Here is a 22,300-nt window from a genome sequence, read left to right on the forward strand (position 1 = left end):
AAGCTGCATCCACAAACAGAGCTATTTGTGATATAAACTGTCTGATTTTCTAACAGACCTAAATTTGCATATATTCAACTAGGCCTATAAACCCTTTTCCCATTTTCTTCCATGTATATGGCATTATATGTTTGATATGAATGCTCATATCAAACAAATCCAAAGTTTCATAAAATGAGATTATTGAATGTAAAAAATGCTCCTTCCACTCCAGTGTTTTCTACCTGTGAGCAAGAACTGATCTCCCTAAAAGAACAGAAGCCCCACATTCAGGTCAGTTTTCTGTTTAGAAAAGGCAGCAACTCCCAAGAAAATCTGCAGACTCATTTCAGATGGCGGATGAACCAAGGGCCTATCAGACCCAGTATAAGATAAATACAGATTATTTGGTATTAAAGAATAAAATACCAGAGCTAGCAGTGAGCATAACAATTTGTTTTTAATATAAATGATAATAAATTTTTCATTTTTTCATGAAAGCACCTAACGTAACTTACTGGCCTCATTGACATGCAATTCCTGGTCAGTCTCCCATTCAAACACACACATCAGCTAGAGGGGTCAGTGTTCAAGGTTCAAGGTTCAAGGTTCTTTATTTGTCACATGCATAGTTATACAAGTATAACACACAGTGAAATGTAGCCTGACACGCTCCTCGACATGTGCAAAAATTGGGGGGGGGGGGTGTAGAGGAGGAACATTATATATATATATATATATATATAGTATATACACTGGGTGAATGTGCAGTAGTAGCAGCAAGCAGGTGAATTCTGTACATTAATATGAATAGACATCTGACTATTTTACAGGATAGACAATATAAACATATTTAAATTTAAAGGAATTATTATTATTATTATTATTATTATTATTATTATTATATGTTATTATACATCCACTGTTTAGTTAAGTGATATAACCTAGACATGACAAGGAAACAGAGGTTGTGATAACTACATTAAAAAAGAGCTGAAAAAAAGAACATGTTGGAACATGTTGTTCATGAAACACGAGATAGAACAGAATGAACTATTAAAAAGCGTTCTTACTAACAAATATTGAATAAACATTAGTGCCTCAGAGTGTTTGTGGCTGTTCACCTTTGACCCCCTCCATACTGGGCACTGGTATCCCAAAAGGCTACATAGCTGACTGAGTACTATTGACACTATGCTGCTTTGGTAAGTTTGATAATGATTAGCAGTAAACAGAAAGAGGAAGTATCATCATCTACTTGTGTAGCAAAGAATGGATAACCTGAATCTTTATGAGGACAAATAAGACGCTCATGGGCTGCAATAAGAAACAGAAGTGAATATTTGCAGTTGGACATAAGTGGAATAAGCTGGTTTCTTAGCGCGTGGGGGGAGTACCCAAATAAGAGTCTTGCATACCTTCAAAACAACTTCTCTTGCCAATAAAGCACAGCACCAGATTCATGTTTATTGTCTCACTTTCTGGTGTGCTGTTACTTCCACACAAGGCGTCGATAACTCTTCTATAAACCTGCACGAGTGTGAATAAATTGCTGCCTGACATTTTAAACGGTACTGATGAAAATAGGCTGTGTAGATTCAAATCTCCTGGCATGATGTATTCAATACCACACCCCTTTCTAATGAAATGAAACCCCCCTACAGAACATAAAGTTTCCTGACTGTAAGACAGTTACACGCAGAATGAGGAGGTTCACTTTAATAACAGCAGTGGCTTTCTGCAGCCGCAGTAAGTACAGCATATCATTATTCTGATTTAATATTAAACAAATGTAATTCTATCTGTCCATTACATAAATAAGTGTTATGTTGTATCTGTTTTTCTGTTTCAGGCTGGATCTCAGCTTCTGAGTTTCAGACTGTGGAGGTCCAGCACGGGGACGAGGTCACACTGCAGTGTTCCAACATTTCCGCCTATCCAACGCAGACAGACTGGTTCAGAGTGGTCAATAAAACTAAGCCCAGCTGTGTTTCTTCTATGTATGGCTCTGACAGCGAAGCGTCGTTCTGTCATGGATTTAGAAACAGAAATTTTACTATGAGTTCCAACGTCTCTTTTGTCTTCCTTCAAATCAAACGAGTGGATTTATCTGATGCCGGGCTGTATTTCTGTGGATTGTACATCAGTGGGCACACAGTCATTTCCAATGCAGTTGAGTTAAGAATTGAAGGTAAGCTTTTGTTCATGATTTAGATATTTTTGTTTCGTTTCTTGATCATGTTTAGCATGAAAACATGTCATGTGATCACAAAATGATATTATAACGATGATTCTTTACAGGCAGTGAACCCAGAGAAGAGGAGGATTTTAATAAGACTGATCGTAAGATTGATTTTTTTGTTTCAAAATATGTTTTTCAGTTTCCATGTAGTTATTTCACTATCATCAATAGTATATCTAAAGTAATCATAAAAATTATGTTTTTATCTAATTATTTTTGTAGAAGAGCCCAGTGGAACGACAAACCTCATAATCATCGCCCTTGGAGGTCTGACAGGTCTGCTCACTTTAGTGGTCGTTATTCTGGTTCTAAAAATCTGGAAATCTCAAACAGGTGAGGTTACTTACAAATTACTTCACTCATCTTCTAAACTGATTAACCTGTCCAAAACAATGTATTTGGTTGTTAATAACAAGCAATAATTTTTGGTATTTCCATTTAGCTGTTGGAGAGCAAGAAGAAAATAACAAGGTAAACTCACTTTTTGAGTTTTTCTTCTTTTTTTACAACTAACAACTGTTTTCTGTGATTCAAAAGCTTCATTGAAATGCCTAATTACTCTGTGAATAGCCTCAACCTGTTGCATCATAGAGTAAACTCAAGCAAGCAATTGTAATCTTTTATTTTCTTTGACTTTAAGTAATATCAGAAATGTAGAAAAACTTAATAACTTTAAATTATTTAGTAATAGTTCATCTAGACTAAATAAAAAGTTAATTTTTTTTGTTTGTTTTTTTAAAAACAGGCAAAATCTATAGTTTGCAAAACTCCAATTATAACTCTAAAATGTAATGTGGGTAAAATGCTAGCTGAAGCGTTCACTGTGAAGAGTTTGTCCTTATGACATATTTCCTGTCTGGGAAGCTTTTTAAACACGTTCATTTTTCCAAAAGGACTTTTTTTTAACTTTTTCAATCAAAACGGAAAAAAAAAAGAAAGAAAATAATTTGTACTGTATATGTGGTTTCTCATTTTTATTTATATTTACCTCTAAAAATCTCACTCTGAAACTCACATAACCCACAAATCCACCTTGGTTGTCTCATATAGTGTTTAACTAAATATCCTGATTTTCAGAACATGACTTCAGACAATCTGAACTACGCAGCTCTGAATTTCCAGAAAAAGACCAAAAGAAGCTGCAGGCCTGTGGCGCAGAGAGAGCAGGAGCCTCATGTTGTGTATGCTGCTACAAGATAGACTGAGGAAGCGCCTGCAGCTCAAGCTCTGAACAGAATATACCTTATTCCTGTTAATTTTCTGATGATTTTTTTCTTTTTGTTTGTATGTGTCGTGGTTCACATAAATGTCTTACAAAATAACTAAATAAATGTGCATCCAGTCCATATTTGCATCCTCTGCTTTTTTGTTATTTTCAGATGATTTTTTGTGATAAAAAAATAAAATTAAAAAAAAAACTTTAAGTGATTATAGTGAGTGAGTCAGAAATGAGAGTGATGTCTGTTGACTTCCTCGTGGGAGAATCTAATGGTCTGCTGTGGGTGGAGTGACATACATATGTCAGTCTGACGTCTGACAGGAAGAAAGAGCAACATGTGGTCTGGGCGCATACTTTTTTGGCATACTTTTCACATCCAAGGTGGCCGAGCGTGATAGATGGCTAAGCACTGCAGAGCGGTTTGATTCTTCAGGAAAGCTGCTCATTTTAGTATTGCCCTCTAGAGAGTGGATTGTGCCACTGCTGCTGTCTTTTTTCAGTCTTGTTGTCATTTTATAAACGCTTATGGACTGGCCTTGACTGACTCATGGTTTCATGGTCTTTTAATCATGCTTTTATAAAGAAGTGTATCTTAGGCTGTATTTGTTTTGTTTATCTCTTTTACTGAATTGTTTAATATTGTATATGTTTTGTTGTTTTGTTGCTTTAGTGGAGGTACGGCCTCTTGCTGTGGGGTTAGCCACGTGAGGTGGAATACCCCCCTGATGCATGAGAGTGTACACAGCAGGAATAGGTAGATTGCACCACTTAGATTGCAGTGTGAGTGACAGTGAGGTTTGCAGTGGAACTACACGGGTGAGTAATTGGTGGCACCCTTGGGCACTCCTCTCTGTAGGCTGCCTCCTCAAGTGGCCGGTCTCCACCATTTTGTTTAGTTATTCTATCGAGCTTCTATTTTACTAGGGTAGCACTGTGGCAGCGAGCCTTGTCGTTTTAGTCATTGTTTGTTAATAAAGTGCTTTAATTAACAGTCTTGCATTCTCAGCCTTGCTACCTTAAGAAGTTCTCTGATTTTACAGTTCTATGCTTTTAATAGTTTTTCCTAATAAATTTTGATTTGTAAAATTGATCTGCCTCACCTCTGCTTGCTAATAACGAGCCTGTGGGCTTTGGTAGCTAGTATAACATCCACATTGGCTATAGAAATCTCTCGTGGGGTGTAGCTCCCTCCCCAGGCGGTGTTGTCAACATGCCTTAGTCACCTTCACTGGTTATCCTCCTTCGTGCCACCACAATGTGAACAAAAAAACAACATAGAATAAAGGACTGGTATTCTTATACCTAAGAGCTCAAACAGCAGGTTAAGGACATACGGGAACCACAAAAGTCATATTCATGGTGATACTAGAGTAAAAAGGTCATATCTGTACAAAATGCAAAGCAAAATTTTCAAGAATGCCATTGAACAGAGGTGGTGGCTTACAACACCAGCTGTCAGCCACTTATAATCCAGTCTTATGATCCCTTCCCTTCAAATTAAACCTCTTCTTCATATCTTGCCTCCAGTAACTTTAACAAGTCACATGATGAGGTGGGGCAAGGTCTCACAGACGTTTCACCCTTGACCATGAATGATGATAATTGCCTTTTTTCTCATCTTGGCTTATGTGATGTTTCACATGACCAATATTGGGTCAAAGCTAGGTCAAGGATAACATACAGTATACATAAGAATTTATAGCCTTTGCTCCATACTTTGTTGAAGGACCTTTGACAGCAATTACAGCCACAAGTCTTTTTGAGAATAATGCTACAAGGATACTATCCCTACAATGAAGCATGGTGGTAGCAACATTATATTGTGGGAACTGGGAGACTTGTCAAGGTCGAGGGAAAGATAAATGCAGCAATGTACAAAGTCATCATTGATATTAACTTGCTCCAGAGCACTGTGGTCCTCGGACTGGAGCAAAGGCTCATCTTCCAACAGGCCAAAAAACTTAAGCAGAAATCCAAGACAAGAAAGCAGTGGCTTCTGGACCACTCTGCGAATGTCTTTGAGTAGCTCAGCCAGAGCCCAGACTTGAACTCGACCGAATGTCTTTGGAGAGATCTGAAAATAGCTGCGCACAATCCTCCCCGTCCAGTCTGATGCAGCTTGAGCTTGCCAAAAGCACTTCAAGTATTGAGGAAAGGTCGTGAATACTTGTGTACATTTCATATTTTCTATTTTGTGTCCTGTGTCACTAGATCAAAGACAATTTAGAGCTGAAGTTTGGATTATAAGACATTATAATACATGATAAATGGGATCCTTAATAAATGCACCAAGCATAAAACCAATGTACCCCCTTCTTGCTTCCTTTTAGACCTTTAAGGACTAGAAACACATAAATACTTCTAACTGCAGAAGCTGCAGACTGGATTTTTAAGTATTTGTATAATTTTCTGAAAATCGTATCTCAAGCAGACATAATGTAAAATGATAAAGTGGAAATTTTATGTTAATGGATATTCGCTTAAGCTAAAACATGCAAAGCTATTGCATTGTATAGGGCGGCAATGGCAAGATGAAACACAAAATATAAAGCCAACACACACACACACAAACAAAAGACTCCCCGCCCCTCTTAACCCCCATATAAGAGCTGTGCGATACAAACTATCCATGCAGTTACAGGATTAAACGCATGATGAGGAGCTTCGTCTTGAGCACAGCTTTATTTCTCTCCAGCCTCAGTAAGTACTGGCACCTCAGTACTCTCAAATAATGGAATGAGAAACGCCGGTAAACAAATGTAGTTGATGTTGTTGTCCTGTAACACTGTAGGTTCAGACATAAACATCATGTTCTTTCATTCCAGGCTGGATCTCTGTTTCAGGTTCTGAGTTTCAGACTATGGAGGTCCAACTTGATGAAGAAGTCACGTTGAAGTGCTCCAACATTTCGAGTCATCCTACACAGACAGACTGGTTCAAAGTTATCAACAGAACTAAGCCCAGCTGCATTGCTGCTATGTATGGATCTCAAGGCAAAGCTTCATTCTGTGATGGATTTCGAAATGGAAAATTCAATATGACTTCCAACAACACCTCTGTGTTTCTTAAAATCACACAAGTGGATTTATCTGATGTCGGGCTGTATTTCTGTGGATTTTATGTGAATAAGCATACTGTCATTTCCAATGCAGTCGAGTTAAGAATTCAAGGTAAGCTTGTAGGGAGGACTTTTGTCCTCCAGGTTAGTTTTATGTTCATACGTAATCCAAAATCAGCTCAGAGACAAAAAGGAAATCACAAAATATTATAATAGCCATGTTTCTTTACAGGCGGTGAAACCAATGAAGGAGAGGGTTTTAAGATGGAAAGTAAAATTATTTTATGGCTTCTAAAATTTTGCTGTTCAATGTGCTAAAAGTTAATATCAATATTATGTTTCAATCAATCCAACTAAAGTGGACTGATGGGTTTTTGTTTGTATTTGTTTTTTGCAGAAGAGTCTGACAGAATGACACACCTGCTAAGCACCATCCTGGGTAGTCTGGCTGGTTTACTCACTATAGTGGTTATTATTCTGGTTTTTAAAATCTGGAAACTTCAAAAAGGTACACATGGCTTTAATTTGTTTCACTTCTTTTTGGCAGGTAAATCTTGTACCTCCTCTTGTACGCTGGTAATAATGAACTAATGACACTTTTGTATTTGGTATTTAGTGGCAGAACAAGAACCAAAAAGCAACAAGGTAAATGTTTATTTGTTTTTTGTTGTTCCTGTTGTTTTCTTTTTCCTTAGAATGCGCAACCAATATGTCATGATATATTAATGTTGGAAAGAGAAGTGTCTAAGAGTTTGTCATGGTAACTGTAGAATTAATAATGTATACTTTATTGATCCCCATGTGGAAATTGCTTGTTTTTCCTCTGCATTTGACCCATACACTCAGTGAAGCAGAGGGCAGCCACTAAGCAGGCGCCCGGGGAGCAGTGTGTAGGGACGGTACCTTGCTCAAGGGTATCTCAGGGTAGCTGTTCAGTGGATTTGAACCCCCGACCTCCCAATTGTAGGGCAACCACTCTACCTACTGAGCTATCCCTGCTCAGTAGTTTCCTTCTGAAGATTTTTGTTTTTTTAAAAGACATCTTTACCTACATAGCTGCATTAGTTCCAATTTCTGGCCTATGTTACTGAAGCTAAACTCTTTTTTTACTGTATAATCTAATTGAATTGTGTTTAACACTGGACAGCACAGGTGTTCTTCCAGTATGATGTTTTAGTATTAAACTCTAAAAATCACATTTTATGTAAAATCATTTTTGGTTTAACCCACATATCAGCAAATACGTGATATATACGTAGCAAACTCAGCTGTGTAAATATTCTGGTTTTCAGAATGTGAGCTCAGACGATCTGAACTACGCAGCTCTCAACTTCCAGAAAAACGTCCAAAGAAACCGGAGGCCTGTGACACAGAGAGAGCTGGAGCCACATGTTGTGTACGCTGCCACCAGATAGACTCGTGCTTTGTGATAACCTGCAGATAAGGTTTTGTTTTGTGGAGGATATGGCAAAAAATAAAACAAATAAAATTTGCATTCAAGTTGTGTTTGTATCTTTACTTTTGTGTCATTGTCTTTTTTATTTGTCCACCTTTTGTTGGAGGGGGAAAACACTACTCTTAAAGTATGTTGATGAGGGAGAAGTCAATGGTCTTACACCGATTGTGAAGCTTTCTTTTGGGGAGAGTCTAATGCTCTGTTGTGGGAGAGTAGAAATACATTTTGACAGGAAGAGACAACACTGTGTGGTCTGAGCCCAACTGAGGTTAAAATCACAAGGTTTCCAAGCCCTTCAGGAAGTATAAAGGTGACATAGTTCTAATTTAAACCGGTTGTTATGTTTAGACATTTTGATAACATCAGTTTCATTCAGTAACATTTGTCGCATGTAATTTACTGGATATTAAAGTGAATTTCCAGTTGCAGTAAATTTAATCATCAAAAAGCTGCCTGATGTGGCGGGAATAGCTAATATTAGGAGTTTTAGTGGCTCAAAGCAGAGATCCTATAACTCTTTACTCTCTCTCACTGCCATACTTTATCCTAAATGTTTAGGGCAGAGTGCCACATATTTCCTGTGCTCTACTTATATTTTTATTAAAAAGAGGAAGAGCACTGTACAGTTCCTTTTTTGCAGGCAGTCAAATGAATTTTTACAGTAGAGGAATTTGCATTTGTCTTACTGTATGAGTGTGAGACATGTTAAAATCCAGTGGCACCAAGGTATCATACAATAAAATAATGTGATTAATGCATAAGTAAAAGAAATTCCTATACATGCCCCTTCCTGATTTCTTATGTTTTAACATGTTTGTTACACTTACATGTTTCCAATTTCAAATGTTAACACAGATGTTCAGAGTAAATACAGATTGTAGTTTTTCAAATGATGATTTCATTTAGTTTGGGGAAACAGCTCTCCAACTTTACCTCATGTAGAAAAAGTCATTTCCTTCTAAACCTAATAAGTGGTTTTGTCATCTAGCAAGAACTGCAATCAAGCATTTGCAATAACTAATAAAAAAAGCACTTGGGACAATTGTGTTGGTGACAGCTTTTGTTATAATATCATTAATATTTATATGAATATGGGATACTGTTACATGTTTGCATAGACTTTTGTGGAATATGGAGACACTCCTGGCATTATATGAGCAAAGTGAGACTCATTTTTTAGGGTTGGTGGAGATGAGTGTGAAGATCCAAACAATCCCTGTCAGTGATGGAGAAGCTTTGATGAAAATATTTGGTAAAAAGTTCACCAGCATGAAGGAAATGAAGTTTCAAACTTTCCTTAGGAGGAGCCCAGCACGCCTGCTTAAAGAAACGTAAGCAGCTGTAACTTTTAGTTACATTTTTACGCAATAATTGAAGAGTAATAAAAACCTCTCTGCCTGTTTGCTCTGTTGGGGTAAAAGACCCAGATTTGACTTTGTTGTTGCTTTTGTTCTGTTGTTGGTTTTCTTGCTGGTGGTGTAATAACATTTCTGCTTACCAGGTGTATGATTGTCAGTCTCTACTGCAGATCCAATGTGCAGGAGCTTCAATTGGAGATCAGTGTGTTGAACTGCTCTTTCAGCTTTGTCCTTTTATCCCAATGTGTCCGATCCATCTGGCACTACCAGACATTATTGGACCTCTGTCATAGCGTGGGGCTGGTTGAACCCACAAATCAGATTCAATAAACAGCGACTGTTGGACATAGTTGAGGTCTAGTTGAGGACAGTTTTTAGGAGTAGTTGATGGTTTTTGCAACTGCACACATTTACAATTTGCAATTTTCTGGACCAATTGACCTGATTGGTTCTTGCTATATTATGAAGTTGTCAAAATACTGCTGTCAGCTGTGTACCAACCTGACACTGCTGTCAGCTGTGTACCAACCTGACTTTTCCACCACAGAAAAAGAGAAAATTATTTCAGGTGACTACATCATGAAGCTCATTGAGAGAAGGCCAAGGGTTTGCAATATTATCGACAAAGCAAAAGGTGGCTACTTTCAGGAATCTAAAATAAAGCATATTTATTTATTCATGAGATATTTATCAATTGTTTCTTTGCTACATAATTCCAAATTTCCTGTTTCATATATTTGATGTCTTCAGTTCGTATCTACAATGTAGAAAAGAGGTAAAAATAAAGAAAAAACATTAAATGAGACGGTGTTTCCAAACTTTTGACTGGTAGTGCATATACTGTGTATAGTATCCCATCCAACTGGTCCAAACTTTTTACTTCTGAAAGAACTGTTTCTTTTGTTTTTTCAATCTTTCTCACTTTTCACGTTCTTTCTTTGTTATTAAAACCCAGCATGCCAGAGTCAGCATTACTCCTCCTTCCTCTCCTGACAAAGCCTTAACTGGCTGTCTAATGTGATGCCAGCCCACCCTTTGCACCTTCTGGGAAGGCTTTTACAAGGTTTAGGTGTGTATTTATGGGAAGTTTTGACCATTCTTCCAGAAGTACATTTGTTAGATTAAGAATTGAACAAAGACAATCTGAAGCACAAGAGTCCAAAAAAAACAAACAAAAAAACCCAAAGGCAGTTCAGGTGGCCTGATCTTCGGGTTTGGCAAGTCGCCATCATCAGAAACATGAAGCCTTGCGTGGCTTGACAGGAGAATGTTGACAACAGAGCTACAGGTGGCTTAGCAGTAGGGGTGGGTTTTGATTATCGATTTATCGATTAAAATCAATTCTAGCTTGGATAACGTGATATCGATTCATTAAAATCCTGAATTGATTTTTTTATATAAATTTATTTTGCCCGAAATGCCAGAATTTCAGGTTAAACCTCACAAAATTTCAACAACCACCAAACAGCTAAAACAGTAAATGAGAGCAGGTACACGGATTCTGCACATAGACGTAAACACAAAGCACGGACCCGCTGACGGTTCAGAATCAGTGAGATGTCGCCTTTCTCACATGACAGCACGGACACGGTCGGGGCTTAAAGCTGACAGCTCGCTGATTCTGATGTTTCGGCGGGTCCGCGCGTTGTTTACGCCCTTTTTGCGCTGATTCTGAAGCTGTAGGTTTTATCTCTCTCCAAACAATATTGACTGAACCAGCAGCAAAAGATCCAAACTACGCTTCACATAAACATCATCATGAATTCCCTCTGACTTTTACTGTTTTGCTTCCACCACACTTCATGCACAGCTCTCTCTCCCTCTCTCTCTCTCTCTCAGTACACTTCAAGAACAGTTTCCCGTCTAAAAATCTGTTTTCTGCATTATTCACTTGCTTGTTGTGCACAAGTCTACTGTTATTTACAGCGCTGTCGGACGCTGTGTTTTTTTTTTCCTTTTACTTACTTCCGAAAAGAAAACCCCATTTCTGTTGTTCAATAGGCTAGTGAACAAATTTAAACTTTTTAAAATTATGCAAAATTGCAAAACGCTTAGCTGTGTCTCTAATAAAACCTCTTTAACTTTGCTCTGCTTCACTTCAGCAGCATCAGGTAATGTTCATATGTTGATTAATGGTTTTCTTTCATTTTTGATCTACTGCAGAATATTTTTTATAAAATCCCAGGAAAATCACCTTCATGTTTTTCTTTGTTTTATCCTCAGCTCATCTGCTGTGATGCTCACACCTTTGATAAAGTCTCGCAAGTGTCAGCTTTCTTTTTATGGAAATGTACTGATGCGTGATCTGAATTATAATATTTCTCACTGTCTGAGGCAAAATTTCCAAGAATCTCTGTCCCCTTCTGGCTGCCTCTGCCTCAATTTTATCCCACAACTTAGACATTCACATTACTCACACTCTCATTACACATACATATAGGATCTTGGGGGTGGGCACGATACACGGAATCCAAAGTACCATCAGGGTGTACACCCCACCCCTGGCGTCGTTGCCCACCTCTCAATTGTAAATACACGTAGACATTGAGGGCTAGCAGGAGGGACCTTACCTGCTGCTCTCTGGCAGGTAGCTCCATGCCCTCCTGGGTTTTAAATGCACCTTAGAACACACATGCATCAACACTACAATGAGCGGGTGGAGGGAGGTTTGGAGTCTTCTCTCACCCCCATTCTCTGTGACCTGCTGGAGCGGGGGGGCTAGGAGGAGGAGTTGGCCGTCCGACTGCGGTCTGGAGTGTGGGGCCTTCCTGCTGCTGCGGAGTCGGGGCGGTCTGCCTCCCCCCACCGCAAGGAAAAGGGTAACACCACCTGGGTCTGGGTGCAGTTCCCCCCTCCAGGGGCAAGGGTACCTAGACCCGGTTTGTAGAGTACGCTTGGGGAGTGTGATCGTGTGTACAGCGTCTCTTTATGTCTGTCTCCACGTTGGTTGAGTGTGGAGTAAGTGCATATGAGAGCATGAGGGTGGGAATGGATGTTTGTATCTGTGTGTGCCTGTATGTCTGTGTCTATATGTCAGATTGGGTGTCAGGCGCCACCTCTCTGGGGACATCTCAGGCCCTCCAAAGTTTGGAGGTCTATCTCCCCCTACCACCACTTCCCCTGCCAGTGGCGGACTCCCTCAGACATCGGTGCGTTGGTGGTTCTTTGTGTCCGGGGATGGGCGTCCAGGTACACACCGGCTCACTCCTTGGCGGCCGCTTATCGGGGCCTGGAGCCTGGGGCTCGCTCGGGCCACTTTGGAGGTGGGGTGCCCCCGGCCTCTCGGCCTGGGGCTCGGTCACTCAGGCACGGCTGGCTGCCGGCGGAGCTCACGGGCACGTCACTGCAACTCCCCCTGGCTTCTGCTAAGTGAGCCCTCATCTGGGACTCTCCTCAGCTCTTTCTGGGACAGTGGCGCGGCTGCCCCTCTGTTGGTCTTCCTTGGTCTCTTGTGTTCTGGGGGCCTCTGGATGTCTGGAGTTTTGATCTCCTCCATACCTGCTTCATGCCCTGGAGGACGGGGCTGTGGCCCCCCCCACACCTTCGAGCAGATTATTACATGAAGGAACCTTTTAAAAAAAAAACAAAAAAAACAAGCGCGTCCATGCTCACAGGTGTACACACGGGTGATCACACCCACAAACTACACCCTTTTTGGCTCCTACCTCAAAGCACACTGTGTTCTGTTGATCTTATGTGCTGCACAATAATGTTTAATATTTAGTATTTACTGTCATATTCCCATATATCATTGTGATGTTGTTTATTCTATTACTCTTGTTCTCTTCTGCTTGTTTTCTTTTTTCTTTCTCAGCAGGTGATCCAGGTGATTGATATATGCATTTTTTTTTCTCTGCCCGTTCTGTTGGTTTATGTTTTTTGCCCTTCTCCCCCGTCCCTCTTCTCAGCTGTTTCTCTTTCCCTCTTTCTTTCTCCCCTTCTTTCCCCCAGTCAAGTCTGTCCTGTATTCAGTAAATGAAAATAAAATAAACAATAAAAGGTGAATCAAATGGACCATTACGGCAAGGCTGGGATGGTCAATTTGGTAAAGTAAATCCGTTGGGCATCTTTGTTTGCCTTTAGACAACAATTCTGATGGCAAAAGAGCCAAACGGGACAGGCAAAAAAAAAAAAAAAAGAATCGAATCGAATCGAATCATGGATCAAATCGATTCAGGACCTTGTTATCCAATAGATTATAGAAATCAGTGACGATACCCAGCCCTACTTAGCAGGAGGCCGGTGTCAGTGGCGATGTAGACATGTTCCTGGACTGCTAGGACTACCCCTTGTCACTAGTTTTTTAAATATTTTTTTTATGGACAGAATTTCTCGCATAGCCAAGTGGCAGAAATTTTCAAGATAGTTTGAGAATCTTGTTTCTGCTTTTCGCAGATGATGTGGTTCTGTTGGAATGTGAAATTGTGGGAATGAGAAACAGCATCTCCAAGTCTGATGCCATGGTCCTCAACCGGAAAAGGGTTGAGTGCCCGCTTCGGATCAGAGATGAGCTGTTGCCTCAAGTGGAGGATGTCTTTTGATCTTGTCCACAAGTGGGGGGAGGGGGAAATCAATGGATAGATAGGTGCTACGGCTGCAGTGACGCGGATGCTGTACTGGTCAGTCGTGGTGATAAGAGTGCAAGAGTGAGGCTCTCAATTTACTGGTCGATCTACATCCCTACATCTTTAAGATTATTAACTAAGTCATGTTTCTTAGAAAATACTTTTGTTTAAGTTTTTTTCTTGTACTAAATGATGATAGTATTGAGACAAAGTATGGTGTGAATTATTTATCATAACTTTGTTTTTACTTGACCTTTATTACTTGGTAGTTTGAAGTCTGCACTTTCAACACAAGTTAAAACGAAGACTTATCAAGGGTGGATCTTGCTGCTATATCATCTTAAATTGGTCATGTGATTTGCATGCATCGTCTATCAACTTTGCAGGGTTATCTGCATAATTCTGATTGCAAAAGCTCACAGAAAGTATGGGAAAACAACTACAGGGTTAAACAGCTTTAAATAATTTGACAACTTTAGGATATATAAAATGAGCTTTAACTTAGGTCTACTGAATGCAAACATCCTATGTGAAAAGTATATTAAATTTTAAAAACACTATTGATCCCCATTTTTGTTTTCCTTTATATGCTGCACCAGATCTTAAGGGACTAAAATAAGATACTTGATCAAAAAACAGATAAAAGACTGGATCCTAAGAGTGTGAATATCATAACACAAAATAAGAAATAAACAAACAAATAAACAAACTACTTTAATGTTGTTTGATATTAGCCAGTGCTAAAAGATATGTAAATGCATTGCATTGCCTTTGTAGTTCATTGGCAAGATGACAAACTAAATCACCCCGCCCCTCTAAACCCCTTTATAAAAGCTGCATGGTTCACTAACTGTCCGAGCAGTGAAGGATTAAACACACGATGAGGAGCTTCGTCTTGATAACAGCTTTGATTTTCTGCAGCCTCAGTAAGTACTGGCACATTACTACTCTCACCTTAAAATAAGTAATGGGACGAGGAGCCCAAGAGTTTTTAAATTTGAGTTTAGAAAGCAGTGATTTAATTAAATCAAATGAAAAGTTGTTGCCCTGTTACAGCGTCTGTTGTACCGTACACTTTGAGTTGAATCTCATTTTGTCTTTGTTGTTTGATTCAGGATGGATCTTTATCTCTGGCTCTGAGGTTCACACTGTGACGGTCCAGCGTGGCGAAGACGTCACACTGCAGTGCTCCAACATTTCCACAAGTCCAACACATACAGAGTGGTTCAGAGTGATCAACACGACTAAAACGAGCTGCATCTCATCTATGTTTGGATCTCATGGCCAAGCTTCTTTCTGTAACGGATTTCAAAATGGAAAATTCAATATGAGTTCGAATGTCACTTCTGTCTTTCTTAAAATGACAGAAGTGGGTTTATCTGATGTTGGGCTGTATTTCTGTGGATTTTACATGGATGTGCATATTATTATTTCCAATGCAGTAGAGTTAAGATTTGAAGGTAAGCTTTCCTTAGTAGCACAACAGCATGATGAGACGTTCAATGACAACTGGAAGTCACAAATTATTATAATACTCATGTTTCTTTACAGGTGGTGAAACGAATGATGAAGAATCTAAGACTGAAAGTACGATATTTTTTTTTGGTCTCTAAGCACTTTGATTGTTGTTGAGCTCAGACTTCAACCAGACTGAAATATTCCACTCCAATTATGTTTGTAGAAGAGCCTGAAAGATGCATACACCTGATGAGCATCGTGCTGGGTAGTCTGACTGGTTTACTTACTATGGTGGTCATTGTTCTGGTTTTAAAAGTCAGGAACCTACAAACAGGTAGACTTGGCTGTAACTGTTTCACCTGCTACAGTAAACTGAAACAAGAAGATAAAAAATATGTTTGTGAAAATTAACTCATCTCAATTTTCTATTTGCTGTTTAGCTACGGAACCTAAGGGTGAAGAACTAAAGGTAAATGTGTTTTTACTCATATTGTGTGAACTGCATGTCATGATTTAAAAAGATGCATTTAAACATGTAATTATTCTATGACTAATATCAACCTATGGCATCCACATGTATTTTCTTCTCATTAACCACATTCATCAGTATCTGACAGAAATTTTAAAAAAGTAAAAAAATAATCCCAGCAGAAAAAAAGCTTGATGATAGCTGCAAATAAGCAATAGTTTAGTTTAAAAATTATACACAAAAATACAAGGAATACATACACCATTATGATACATTGTCTGTGAGATTTCTAACACCAATTGTAACTTTAAAAGTTAGTGTAGAAAAAATTATAAAAATATTAGATTATTATTATAAATTATTCTTCTAAAATATGTCTCAAAATAAATGTTCCTGTTGGGTTAGAAGTTACTTTGTTGGGGATGTCTGTTCCTGCTCTGCTGTTCTTTACATTACAGCTAGTTGTATGTAGTTTGTGAAATGCAGATGCAACCGGTAAATCAGTTGCAAAACAGTGTTTTAAAGAAAATTAATGCAACCACTCTAAGACATTAGAATCATTATTGATTCTTGTTTAATTCAACTAATAAAATCTTACTGAAATCTTATGTCATGTGACTCACAAATCCACAAACTTTTCAGATTGTGTTGATTGTGTTCATCTGTTTAAAAAAGTATTTTAATTTTCAGAACATGAACTCAGATGATCTGAACTACGCAGCTCTGAGTTTCCAGACAAAAGCTAAAAGGAGCCGCAGGCCTGCGACACAGAGTGAGCCGGAGCCTAACGTTGTGTATGCTGCCACACGATAGACTTAGGAAGAAGAATTAGTTCTTATTAATATAACCTGCCGATATATTTCTGTGTGTGTGTTGTGGGTGACATGAATCTTGGAAAAAACATAAAATTATGAATAAAATTTGCATTCAAGGTTGTTTTTTCTTCTAAATCTCTGCTTTGTGCCTCTTTGTTTTTCTTATTTATTCACGTTGTCTGAGAAGAAAAACGTAGACATGATAAAGAAGATTCAGAAATAACTGATTAATGCAATTTTGGTCTGGAGGAGTCAGATAATAAGAAAAGCACAGTGTGGTGTGAGCAGAGCTGAGGTGAAAACCACAAGGTCTCTAAAATCAGAGCTCGAGGACGATATAAAAGCAACAGAATAATGATCGATCGATTCAAACTAGCTTTCTGTGTTTACATGTCTTAACTTTATCTTCAATGTCTTTTAAATTTCTTAGGCTGTCAAACAAACTTATTGGGCAATAATAACAACGTCACTCAACATTTTATTACACGAGTTGCTTCAGTTTTATACAATCATAATGCCTATGGTTAGAGATTAAACACAGAACATATTTTGGCTATATTATGAACAAGTTTTTAATTTAAAAAATATCTCAGTGTTCTCAGTAATGTTCTTTATCAATGATTAGTGTCATCACATAATCCAAGTGTCAGGGTCATAAAATATCATTGAAATTCATGGAGGAGTTGCTGAGACATCAGATCAACATAAATGAAAAGCACTGTGAAAATAGATTTAAAGTCAGGGCATCACCAGGTCTGGACTGGTAATGTGGCTTACTGGGCATTTTCTTGGTGGGCCAACACACTTTTGGGCCGATGTACTGGCCGTACAAGCACTGACAGCAATCCATTCCTTCTTTTTCATTACTTACACTGGACAATGCCTAATCAAACCTTTTACGCAGCTTCTAGAAGAAGTGGTGGAAAGGTGGAGGTCAAAAGCTGACAGAAAACAATAAAAAGAAACTAAACTAAAAATAGATTCAGCAAAATGTACAAAATTAACCTGCATGTTAGCTGTCAGTGCTGCCAGTAGTACCAGCTATAGCTAGTAACCTGGCCTCACAGTGACAGTATGCTGCTGCTGTATTGAGAGAAATATGTCTCAAAAGGGTTGCAAATGTGCAACATATGATCCATAAGTGTAAACTAAGCTTTAAGAATGTGTACAATTATTTGTGTGCAACTTCTGAAGACTCCCAAGCACATGCTTGAATCCACCCACAAATACACAGCAATTTGGTTACACGTAAAACTATTTCACAAATGCGTACATCCAAATGGGAAAATAAATACTGCTAATTTATGCACAATTTATTAAATTCAGCTTCATAAATCCAATAATTTTGACTTTCAGAAACCTTACTGTGTGTATAAATATCTAGGTTGAGGCGCTGTCACTTGGTGTTCACTCTTTCTGTGGTAGAGTATCACTTCCTGCCTTTTCCATCAAACGGTGATGTGCTGGGTAGCTTATATGCGTAGCAGTGTAATCTTCACGTGCTTCACCAGTAGCACACTCGCTTCACTCGTAAATGTATAGTTACAGTATTCACTCACTGTGTCTTTAGGGTTTTGCTAGCTTAGCTTAGCTCATAGCCGACTAGCTAGCAGCATGGCCTCTTTACCTGTCCCTCCTGCACTTTCCTGTTCATGTGTCAGATGTTTAGTTACTCCTCAGCCTCTAAACGCTTTTCCCTACTCGGCGACACACTTGACTGAGATCAAACTTTGGTTTTTGACAATTCTGTTCTGAGACATGTGAAGCTAGAGACATCACCAGCCATAGTCAATTTTCTTCCAGGGGCCAGAGCAGGCGACATTGATGGAAATTTTGAAGGGAAAACTGTTATGATATTTTGATACCATAGTAGCATTTACAGGATATTGTTTTATACAGGAAAACTGTTACTCAATATGGCCCATCTACTAGTTGTTTTTCTCTTTCTCTGTGACCCAAGAATTAATGTGTAGGACTCACAAGCTGGTACCCCAAGGTCGAAAACACCACAGAGATGAGACCACTTCCTTACTCCCATCCTCCCTTTTTCTTTATCTCCTGGAAAAGGCTCGTTAAAGGCTAGGTGGTTCGTTTCAGAATTCACTAATGAAAGAACTCTGTATTTTATGTCTAGGAGTGTATTTTGCTGGGATGATCATAAATTATAGCTGAACTGATAAACTACACACAGGATACTTCTTTGCTCACAAGGCAGGAAGACGTTTCCTTATTTAGTCTGTACCGGTTTGAACTGGGAAAGCTGACACACGAACCTTTTTTTTCATCTATATAAACTGCTGTGTATCAAATAAACCTTTGAGTTGATTTGGGAAGGCAACCTGAAGCAGTCTGTGTTTCCTTGTTCTCCCAAGCTGCTCCCGGCGCTGTAACTAACCCAGCTGAACGGCATACCTGAGTGTTACTTTAAATAATTAGGAATCTTAGAAGGAAAGGACAAAACTCTGCTTATCGCTCACGCCACGGAGGAAACCCGGGACGGCAATTTCCTTCAATTTGTTGTCAGAAGTGGGATAACTGACAGAAGGTAAATATGCGTCTTTCATATTTATATAAAGACCTATTATACCTCTCTCAGTGATCGATCCATAAAGAAACGGGATATGCTGACGAAGTTTCACTTAGTGATCCAGAGAGATACACTGACGACTTCCTCAGTCCCCGAATAAAGTAAATTAACCCTTGTGTGGTGTTGGTGGACACAGGAAGTTGCCTGTTGTCTTGAAACGTACGTTAAAAAGTGAGAAGTTGCTCACTCAGAAAAAGTGACATAGGAAGTTGCCTGTTGTCTTAAATACTTCTCGTTAAGTGAGAAGTTGCTCACCAAAGAGTGACACAGGAAGTTGCCTGTTATCTTGAAACGTACGTTAAAAAGTGAGAAGTTGCTCACTCACAGAAAGCTAGTAAATAATTAAATTTAATTTTGTTAAAAAAACAAAAAAAACGAAAGAAAACTGAAAACGGGTCTCACAGACCCGATTACCATACAAGGGTTAAAAGCAGTAAATTAAAAGCAGAAAGACACAGGAAGTTGCCTGTTGTTTTACGAGAAGTTGCTCGTTAAGCGAGAAGTTGCTCGCTAAGTGAGAGTTGCTCACACAAACAAAAAATTGCTAGCAATAAATTTAAAGTGACCTCAGCTGTGCCGCAGCGAAAATACTAACCTAAATCCTCCTAGCGTGTAAACCCCTCTGGAAATCACTGAACATGAGTCAGAATTATTCAAAGACCACAGACAGGTCCGATAAAAAATCTAAAGTACCTGTAAAACCAAAAATTAATAAAATACAAAATAAAGTCTCAAATAACGGCTCAGTACAACTCCCATTTCCGGTTACGTGTAACCTACGTCCGCGAATCGGTGAAGACGTCCATGATCACGTATCCAGAACATGCGGGAGTGCTTATGTGACTGACTTTGTTTACAACTTAAGAAGTTCAATGCATTCTAATTTCTTTTCGGAGCCTTATCCCGAACGATTATCGCCAGAAAACAGGTCAGTAGAAATGTTGAATATCATTTGTGATAAGAAAAGTAGTCTGCTTAAAAAGTCCTGTAGAAAATATATGATAGAATGCCGCGACGTGATACATCAAATGTTACCACTATGGAAAAAGGGACCGGAACCAGGTGTAGATACTTTTACATCAAATAAAACTAGTGCAGGCTCTGGCATAGAAAATAAACCTACCGCAGGAAAAGCTAGTCTTGCATGTTCAGCCGTTCAGCCTACAGCCCCACACCCTTACGATGAGACCGAATTAATAGTCGCTGTAGCAGCTGCACGTAAACAATGTCAGCATTCTGATCCAACCAGCTCAAAAGAAAGCGACGAAAAATCTGAATCACATGCAACGGATCTTAGCCATCTCTTTAAACAAGATCAGGAAAAACAATATATACGCCGCAAGGAAGAATTAGCAGAACATAAAAAAAGAGAAAAACTTTTGAAAGAAGAATGTGAGGAACTTATGAAAAACAATTTAGACGACTATGAAGAAAAAACTTTTGCATCAGGCAGTGTCCACAATAGACACCCACATGAAACGCCACGATATCGTAGCTAGAGGTTTAGAGGTAGCTAAAGAAATACCTGTTACCCGAACTTTAATAAAGACTTATCTAAAAGGAAAAAAGGAAAAACAAAGCCGGAATGACAAAGGTCCTCACGCCAACACTCGCGGTAGTAAACAAACAGACCCAAAGCATGATAAAGCATCCACAACTGCAGAGTTTTTGTGGGTAAATAATGACAAAATCACCAATTTCTTTAAGAATCTAAAGAAATTCCTGCTAACAATGTCCAGAGACAAAATTGACTTAAATGCAGTAACTATGTGTAAACAGAAGCCTGATGAATCTATCCTAGTATTCATAAAACGCTTTATGCACTGTTGGACAAGCTAGAGGTGCAAATTTAGCTCAGTTTTCCAGCAGCCGCAGACACCCAAAGCAAAAATGAATTTGTGTATTTAATTTAACACAAAGGGTGAAATGTTTGCTGACACTGATAACAGCTTATGTTTTCTCTGCCCTATGTACCGACATGATGGAGAAGGAACATCCTCTGTGTCAGCTGGACCCTCAGCAGAGAATGAACTCAACATCCTTTTTGTCCGGTACTGTATGTCACACACTGTGCCAAAAAAACGTGTACAGACGCCACTACCAGGTAATCCCATGACTGGGAGCCACACTTTTGTTTCTCTCACACTGTTCAACAACATGATAACTGCTCACACAAGTGAAGGTCAAACAGTGATTTTGTCACATAACTCAGACATAGGTTATGATATAACTACACCATGTCGTCACATAGATCTAACCTATCCTATCCACTGTACTATTTCTGCACTTATGTTGCCAGCTGAATACCAGAATATGACATTGTGGTCAAGAAGTGAGAATGATATAGGATTTATTGACTGTACACTTTATCACGTACACCTATTAAAACACAACAAGCCAGTATATGTCAAGCAACATCCCATTTCTGCCGAAAAAGCCGCAGCTCTAGATGTCATCATAGGAGATTTATTGACTACAGGAGTAATAAAGCCCACACTCCTGTCAATCCTGTGCCAAAGCCTAACAAACCTGGCGTATGGCGTTTCATACAAGACTTAAGGCAAATTAATGCAGTCAACATTCCTCTGCCACCTCTCGTTTCAGATGTTCACAGCATATTGACATGCATTGCATACACATTTTACCGTGGTGGATTTATGCTCCGCTCCTTTTTCTCAGTACCTGTGACACACAGCCGTTATTTGCATTCACACATAGAAATAAGCAGTACACTTGGACTCGTTTGCCCCAAGGCATGATAGACAGCTCTGCTGCTTTCTCAATGGTGCTTCACTCCTCCAGGGCTGCACCCTGATCCACATGTGGATGACCTCCTCCTCTGTGCTGAAAGTGAAAAACTGTGTCAAACTGCTACACACATGCTTCTCCAGCACCTCCAAAAGACTGGCCACAAAGCATATGCAAAGAAAATGCAGTACTGTCAGACTTCTGTTCAATATTTGGGATTCACACTGTCTCACGGAAAACGTTCCATGACTGCAGACAGGGTCAAAGCTGTGACCTCTGTCCCTCGTCCCACTACACAGAAGGAAATGTTGTCCTTCCTGGGCATGGTGAACTATTGCAGACAGTG

The 22,300-nt window shown here is 39.1% G+C and overlaps 3 protein-coding genes across 3 annotated transcripts; all 3 read left to right on the forward strand.

The window, feature by feature from the left end:
* The first annotated feature begins 1,672 nt into the window (after positions 1–1,672).
* LOC146715259 (uncharacterized) lies at positions 1,673–3,560 on the forward strand. Its single transcript, XM_085452815.1, has 6 exons — positions 1,673–1,728; positions 1,832–2,170; positions 2,281–2,322; positions 2,444–2,554; positions 2,664–2,692; positions 3,299–3,560. The coding sequence occupies exons 1-6, from the start codon at positions 1,683–1,685 to the stop codon at positions 3,419–3,421; spliced, it is 690 nt and encodes a 229-aa protein (XP_085308941.1). The 5' UTR covers positions 1,673–1,682; the 3' UTR covers positions 3,422–3,560.
* Positions 3,561–6,084: 2,524 nt separating this feature from the next.
* LOC146715260 (uncharacterized) lies at positions 6,085–7,968 on the forward strand. Its single transcript, XM_085452816.1, has 6 exons — positions 6,085–6,140; positions 6,266–6,610; positions 6,731–6,769; positions 6,896–7,006; positions 7,115–7,143; positions 7,791–7,968. Exons 1-6 carry the CDS (start codon positions 6,092–6,094, stop codon positions 7,911–7,913), a joined length of 696 nt encoding a protein of 231 aa, XP_085308942.1. The 5' UTR covers positions 6,085–6,091; the 3' UTR covers positions 7,914–7,968.
* Positions 7,969–14,744: 6,776 nt separating this feature from the next.
* LOC146715261 (uncharacterized) lies at positions 14,745–16,669 on the forward strand. The gene is made up of 6 exons (XM_085452817.1): positions 14,745–14,803; positions 14,993–15,337; positions 15,429–15,464; positions 15,559–15,669; positions 15,776–15,804; positions 16,495–16,669. The coding sequence occupies exons 1-6, from the start codon at positions 14,758–14,760 to the stop codon at positions 16,615–16,617; spliced, it is 690 nt and encodes a 229-aa protein (XP_085308943.1). The 5' UTR covers positions 14,745–14,757; the 3' UTR covers positions 16,618–16,669.
* The last annotated feature ends 5,631 nt before the right edge of the window (positions 16,670–22,300 follow it).

This window comes from Copadichromis virginalis, linkage group LG3 (genome assembly GCF_057382275.1).
Source record: "Copadichromis virginalis isolate Kocher_CV1m ecotype Utaka linkage group LG3, C_Virginalis_male_GT1.1, whole genome shotgun sequence".
Taxonomy (NCBI): domain Eukaryota; kingdom Metazoa; phylum Chordata; class Actinopteri; order Cichliformes; family Cichlidae; genus Copadichromis; species Copadichromis virginalis.